Source organism: Anopheles bellator, chromosome X (genome assembly GCF_943735745.2).
Source record: "Anopheles bellator chromosome X, idAnoBellAS_SP24_06.2, whole genome shotgun sequence".
NCBI lineage: Eukaryota > Metazoa > Arthropoda > Insecta > Diptera > Culicidae > Anopheles > Anopheles bellator.
In genome coordinates this window covers 5,348,363-5,355,221 of record NC_071287.1, presented here as the reverse complement: position 1 = coordinate 5,355,221, position 6,859 = coordinate 5,348,363, and the positions used below count along the sequence as shown (strand labels likewise).

Below are 6,859 nucleotides of genomic sequence, written 5' to 3'. Positions count from 1 at the left end.
GAATGTTTGAAACCCCTCCCCTCTTAAGAAAGGAGGGCTCCCATACACAATCTAAGTTTATTTCAGTTAAACTCGGATAGTTTTCAAGCAATTTGAGCCAAATTCAGCTGGTGCGAGTTTTGACATGTATCCAACGGGAAGCGGGAAGGGAAGCCAATCGTGTACGTCACCTGGAATCCCGATTGTCTGAAAAGGATGAGTAACGGAAAATGAAAAGGGAAGCCAAAACGGAGGAATAACGGCAGGCGGGAAGGAAAGCCGAACGGACGTCATCTGGAAGTCCGATCATCTGAAACGCCGGATAGTCGAGAAATGAGAATGCAATGAGGCGTGGCGAAGCTCGCCGGGACCTGCTAGTAGTGCACAAAAGTTTAACTTTCCACACTGATAGCTCATAAATTTCAATTGAATAATTAAAAGGATGCATTTTTTGCATTAATTATTGCTATCAATTTTTTTTGACGAAAAAATCATTAAAACAAATATTGCATCACAACAATATGACATTTATATGTTTTTCTAACAAATTTTACAGAATATGATCCAAATGGCACATCAACATTCTCATTTACATGCTGGACAAATCTCAGCACCATCGCAAACGCATCAACCTGCGCCACATCTTCACGGACAAATGGTATCGATGAATACGCAACAACAGATGATGGCCCATCAACAGTCTTCTGCGCACATGAATATCGGACAACAGCATACGTTGAGTTCGTCACAAAATACTTCCAACGCAGCCCATAATGCGATGATGAATTTGTCTATGACGCCCCAATCGCACTATATGAACCAACAGGTTGGTTATTAAACGATTATTAACTATTCAAACGCATTATTATTCATCCTTCAAACAAGTTTATTTACCTTCAGTTGCTTAGTGCTAGGTTTGATACAGGCCAGGCTTTTATGTTTAACTGTTAGAAATCTTATTTTAAACAGTGGTTTCATATTTAAAAACATTTTTAATTATATTCTTTAGTCAATATTGCAACCCGCTCCTCGTTTATTCATTGAATTTTGTTGATTGATGGAAAAATGTATGAATTGTGAAGGGTTTTTGTGTGTTCAAATTTATTGCTCATCTTCTATATTTAATAGTTTTGTTGAAGAATATATATCTATGTTCTTTAAATAACGCGAAAAGTACTTTTTTGCTTACCATTGCAGCACTTTCCGTTAAGTTTCAACATATTTTAGGCGCAATTGATACAGATGTCCATTATCATTCGGAATATAGCATGAACACGAACAGCGTCCCATAGAGTTGCGACATACTCCCGTTGATTCGCAACAAAAAAAAACTGGAAGGAGAAAAATCTAAAACACTTTAGGAAAGATATGAATGATCATAATGTCAGTTTGTAGCCAAACTAAATAAAATGATATTGAATGTATCTCAATATAGTTCGCAATTTATTTGTCCTCTTGCCAATTATTGTCCTTATAATAAATTTATTATCTGATGGAAGTAGTGCCTGTCGCTGCATCCGCGTCGTATTGTGTCATGTTTTAAATTGACTATTGTCGCGTCGGCTTGGAGAAAAAAACCATTTCTATATATTTTTCTTGTCAGGAATAAAGGAGAACGCATCGCATCGCATTATATTGTAATCGGTTCCATTCGATTTTTATGCAGATACTGTGAAAAGAAAATTTTAAAAAAGGAAAATTTCAGTCATCAGATGAATGGTGTTGTAAAATGTAAGTGGTACCAAATTAAATATTCAAAGTATTAGTATTTGCCAAACGAGAAAGCTGAATGATATGCTGAAACTCTGTGTCATGCTGTTTACTTCGGTTTCAGAACATATTTTCTAATGGGATACTATTTTAGTTTGTCTCCTTTAAAATAATTTTGTTTTTAATTTCTTCCAATATGGATGTATAAGAATGTTTGGTTCAATGTAGGTTTATCATGTGTTTAACAACGCTAACGTACTATGTGTTTTGTTTTCTATTTCAAATATACAGTAATGAAATATACGAATATGAAAAGTGATTTGCCTATTTAAGAGTTGTTAATTTGAGGTATTATGTAAATAAGTAGAATTTAATTGGTTGCAGATATGTAAAGGGTATGCAAATTTAGGTTATCTTTCATGCATGTCCAATTGCATTTTAAAGTTCATTTTATCTCATTCTTTTGCTATGTTTCAGGCATCGAATCAGCTTCAAGAGCAGCATCAACAACTGCAACAGCAGCAACTTCAGATACACCAACCGCAACAACATGAACAGGGTCAAGTTCAAGCTACTGGAGGAATGCATATAGCTAACGGAGCTACTTCAAGCGAACAGATGAATCAGCATAATGCGGCATCACCAATCACTGAGGAGAATTCCGTTGAGCAAACTATTCAACCGCAACAATGTATACGGCAGGGTTGTACGAATTTGGCAATTATAAATTCCGATTGGGAAGACGAATATTGCAGCAACGAATGTGTCATCACACATTGCCGGTGGGTACAGCGACATGTTATATCTACAATGTTTCTATGACACATAATGCAAGCGAACAAATATATTTTTTTATTCTTTTTAGTGATGTATTTGGGCATTGGTTGCAAAACAATAATACACAGCAGCAGACGTTTTCGACGGTGAAATGAATACTTCGGAATTTTGTACCAGGCACTGCTGTACTGATAAGCAGTTATTATCATAATAATCAATATTATGTTACATAGATCCATTACAGCCAATTATTGTGAAACTAATTTCAAAGAAAAGACAAATAATGCTGTAAAATATGTTGATACTATCGCTGTTTTAGGCGTTTTTTTTATTTTTTCAGGTTTTTTGAAGGCAAGTTTAAGAATGCGATAAGAATGCGAGATAGGTAGACAAAAGGTAGCTTGCCTTGTGAGTGAAAATCACAAAGTAACACGATTTTATTTTGTTCCCCAATATTCATCCATTCTAGTTTCTATTCAAAACACTAGGTTTCAGTTTTTACTTATTGCGAAAACCTTTTTTTTTTTTCAAACTCCAACCAGTATTCTTGAGCCATTCTTGAGAGTTAGATATTTACTTTATGCATGCCACATTTAATTATATTGTTTCCACATGTATTATTGACTATTTTATAGCGATACATCTTGTATCGCGTTTTTGTCGGTATATTTTATATCGATCATATATAGCTAGCTCTAAGAAGTTTTTAAAATGTAAATTTGTTTACAATGCGGCAGATTCTGCCCATCTTTTTTCCCTTCTGATCTCCGGCAAGCGAATAGATTTAGGGGTTGCGCATATTCGTTCTGATTACTACGATTTTTTAGTCATGTAATCCGTCTTTTATTTATTTGTTTTACAGAAATCGATTTCATTTGCTCATCAATCTGTCCTTACACTGTGCATTCCAATCAACGATTGGAATGCAGGCATTGCTGCGTACTCTGCTATAAAATTAAAAAAAGGCTTGTATGGTTGAATAGGGATAGTGCAAACCAATTTGGGGTAATTTTTCCCTAAATTTCGTTGAAACAGATGTTGGTTAGATTTGAAATACGATATGAGTTATGCATATTGATAATTACTTTGCAAACATGATATAAAGAAAACCATGAACGTCATATGAACAATATGGATAATTTTATAGTTCAGTTAAAGCTTAATATTCAGGACACATCAACACTGTTTACATCCATTTAATTAATTGCATACCGATAATTAATTATTTTGAGCTAAATCTATTAGTGATTTCGTCTAATTATCCTGAATTGAGCTGTGGATGGTCAGTCGACCTCAGTTGAATATTAGCAATATTGATAGTTGGTTTGATTATTTTTATCCCATTATGAATTAAATTTTTCGTTTAAAATTGTCTACATAATGTAAATCAATGCTGTCTTTTAATAATGCAAACTAAATCATAACTCATCAAACACACCGTTTCCAACCCCAAACCATACGCAAAAAATACATTAACTGTTCATTATTAATCGACCTTTCACGACTCTCATACGATTAAGAATATCAGCTAACCAATATAACCTCTGAGACTATTTTTGGTTTAGAATTAAATGATTTGTATCTAGGATAAGGACTAGTTAATCGTGACTAGTTCTATTTCTTTTAACTATTTTTTTCTACAATTACTCTACGACACAATAATATTATTAAAAAAACATTAAATGTAGAGAATAGGATTTGTCATCAAACATCAACAAACAACAAACAAGGCTTTCATTTGATTCTTTTGCAATAGCAACATGGGTTCTTACCAGAGTCAATAATACATTACAGTACTGGTTAGCAAAATTTTGACCTACAGCAAGTAGTATATTATGTTTAGAGAGATTATTTTGTTCATACTTATTACAATGCGTTGAATTTTTGAAATTTTATTTCATTCAATTTGCATATTTAGATAGTTTTGTAGAATGTCCCTTTTTCTATAAACTACCAAGAACAATCATTGTACAGAACTTTGACGACAATGCTTCGCACCGCAGCAATCGTCATTTACGATTAAAAAAAAGTCGAAGAGAAAACATCAAATTATGATTTTGATACAAATATATCAGTTATTGTCCACATTTTTTGCTGATTGTGTGCAGGTCACATAATAAATATGAGTGTTTTGTTATATATTTCTCTAAGCGTCGTGATGCTGTCACGTTGGCGATAATGTTTTTCATCTAAACGGTAAAAAACTACTGAATGTAATAGCCTGGCCTGTTATCAACTAAGCACAATTGTTGCTAGTCTATTAGCGTCTTGATTAATTTACTCTCCGTGGGATAAAAACTGTGAAAATGAACATAGTATGTAATGCATTGAAAATATCTTGTAAAGCTGTAAGTATAGCTAGCATTTAAATAGAACATTCACAAACAAATTAAGACCAATGTTTAATATATTTTAATGATACATTACCAATTGCACGTATCTTTTTATTGCCATTCTCTAAATTGAAGGTAAAACTTAATGACATTGGATTTGAAATCAGAAAGTGTTCTTTTTATGTATTCATATGATATTTGGAACCATAAACTGACGGTGTTGATTGCTTATTTGTGTCAATTGTTAATAAATTATTTAAAATTTATTTCTTCCATTCATAGTGAAGTTCTGATAAAATATCGTTTGATTTTAATATAAGGTTAGGGAAAAAGTCATCCATTATTTTCGGGTGACATTCAAAACTGTATTTAAGAAGTTCGGATGGGTCGATTTGCGTCAAATATGCACCGTTTAGTTGGAAAATTGGTTGTCTTTTCAAAAATAGCTTCCTCTCTTAATGCCTCTCTTATAGAAGGCTTGGTCGTTATTGGCGAAAAACTCGAGCAATCCATTTTTACAATACTTTTTTTATGTCAACTTTTCATCACTTAGGAAATTTTGTAATGCGCGAAAATGGTGTCAATCTCTTGGTGCAAGGACGGGACTATTCGCTGCATGCATCAAAACTTTCCAATCAAGCTCCCGGAATTTTTGGCGAGTCAGTAAAGACGTGCTTAACATATCGTTATCCTGGTGGAACACAAAACCTTTTCCGTTGACCGATTTTGATCGTTTCTGACCAATTAATAGCTTTGAACGGTGCGGTAATTGACAGTAGAGATCTGAATTTAGTGTTTGGCTAAAAGGAAGCAACTCATAATAAACGGTTCCTTCCAAGTCCCACCATATACCCAGTAGAACCTTCCTGGCCGTTAGTTCTGGTTTGGCCACCGGTTGAGTTGCTTCACCACCCTTAGACCACGATCATTTTCAGACAATATTGTCGTATTTATCTCATTTCTCATCCCCAGTACCCATCCGTTTAAGAAATGGTTCGATTTCATTTCGTTTGGCCAAAACTTCGCAGATGGTAATTCGAGCCATTATGTTTTTTGGTGTAAATAGGGAGGCGCCCAAACATCGAGCTTCTTTGTGAGTCAAGCTTTGCGTAAATGGCTTTAACCTGTTCGATGATTGATCTTTAGCTTCTAGCCGATGCTCTGATTACTAACATGTCGATAAACTTTGATTATTTCTGTGATTTTATCGACATTTTCGATGATGTGTGTGCCTATGCTATAACATAAAAAATAACTAAAACGGGTCAACGAAACCAAAATTTATCGCCACTAGCTGTTAGAGTATTGGCACCATGAACACCACGCAAAACTTGAGCAGCCTAGCTTGAATTTTTGACGTTTTCAAAGAAAACAGTAAAATGTACCTAATTTTCTCTTTGATGACTTGTTTATTACCCCCTATAACTCACAAACGAATGGAACAAACAATAAACAATGAAACGATCTTTATAAGTGTACCAGTACCAGTTATAAAACAAGCCTAAACTTAAAACTGTAAGATCGATTTTTCACGAGATATCGATTAGTAAAGTCATCTACGAAGAAAATAATGGATGACTTTTTCCCCAGCCTGATATTTGTGGAGTTATGCAAAATAAGTAACCATGAATTGAATTATTATATAGTGGTACACTGATCTCGTCTCACACTATGCTTTTATTTGTTTTTTCAGCATTGTAACAATGGCCTATAATGACCATGGCACACTATCAGAACAAATGGTAAATGAATGTGTAAAAAAACTTGACAGAAAAAAAGAATATGTATATTTTTGTTACGATGATGTTGACAATAACAATTCGTGTTAGAATAACACATGGGTTGGGTCTTTGAAAAGAATTGTCCACGCCAAAGACATTTTTCATGTTGGCAACTAGTTGAACGAAGGCTGTTTTACCGGATTTAATTAAAAGATTTACCGGAAGTGCTATGGATTTTTTTTCTCAAGGAACGAGTTATGCTGCATATATAAGCGCTATGGATGTAACAATATAATTTTATTTCATAATTTACAATGAAGAGACGAATGTTAGGCGATT

At 34.0% G+C, this 6,859-nt stretch overlaps 1 protein-coding gene across 1 annotated transcript in view; it reads left to right on the top strand.

Moving 5' to 3' along the window:
• Nucleotides 1-5,024, top strand: part of LOC131213360 (TOX high mobility group box family member 4) — a 37,063-nt gene extending 32,039 nt beyond the window's left edge. The window contains exons 9-11 of the mRNA XM_058207388.1: nt 536-805; nt 2,167-2,471; nt 2,555-5,024. Coding sequence (XP_058063371.1) covers nt 536-805; nt 2,167-2,471; nt 2,555-2,621 — 642 coding nt within the window. The 3' untranslated portion in view covers nt 2,622-5,024. The remainder of the gene's footprint in view (nt 1-535; nt 806-2,166; nt 2,472-2,554) is intronic.
• The last annotated feature ends 1,835 nt before the right edge of the window (nt 5,025-6,859 follow it).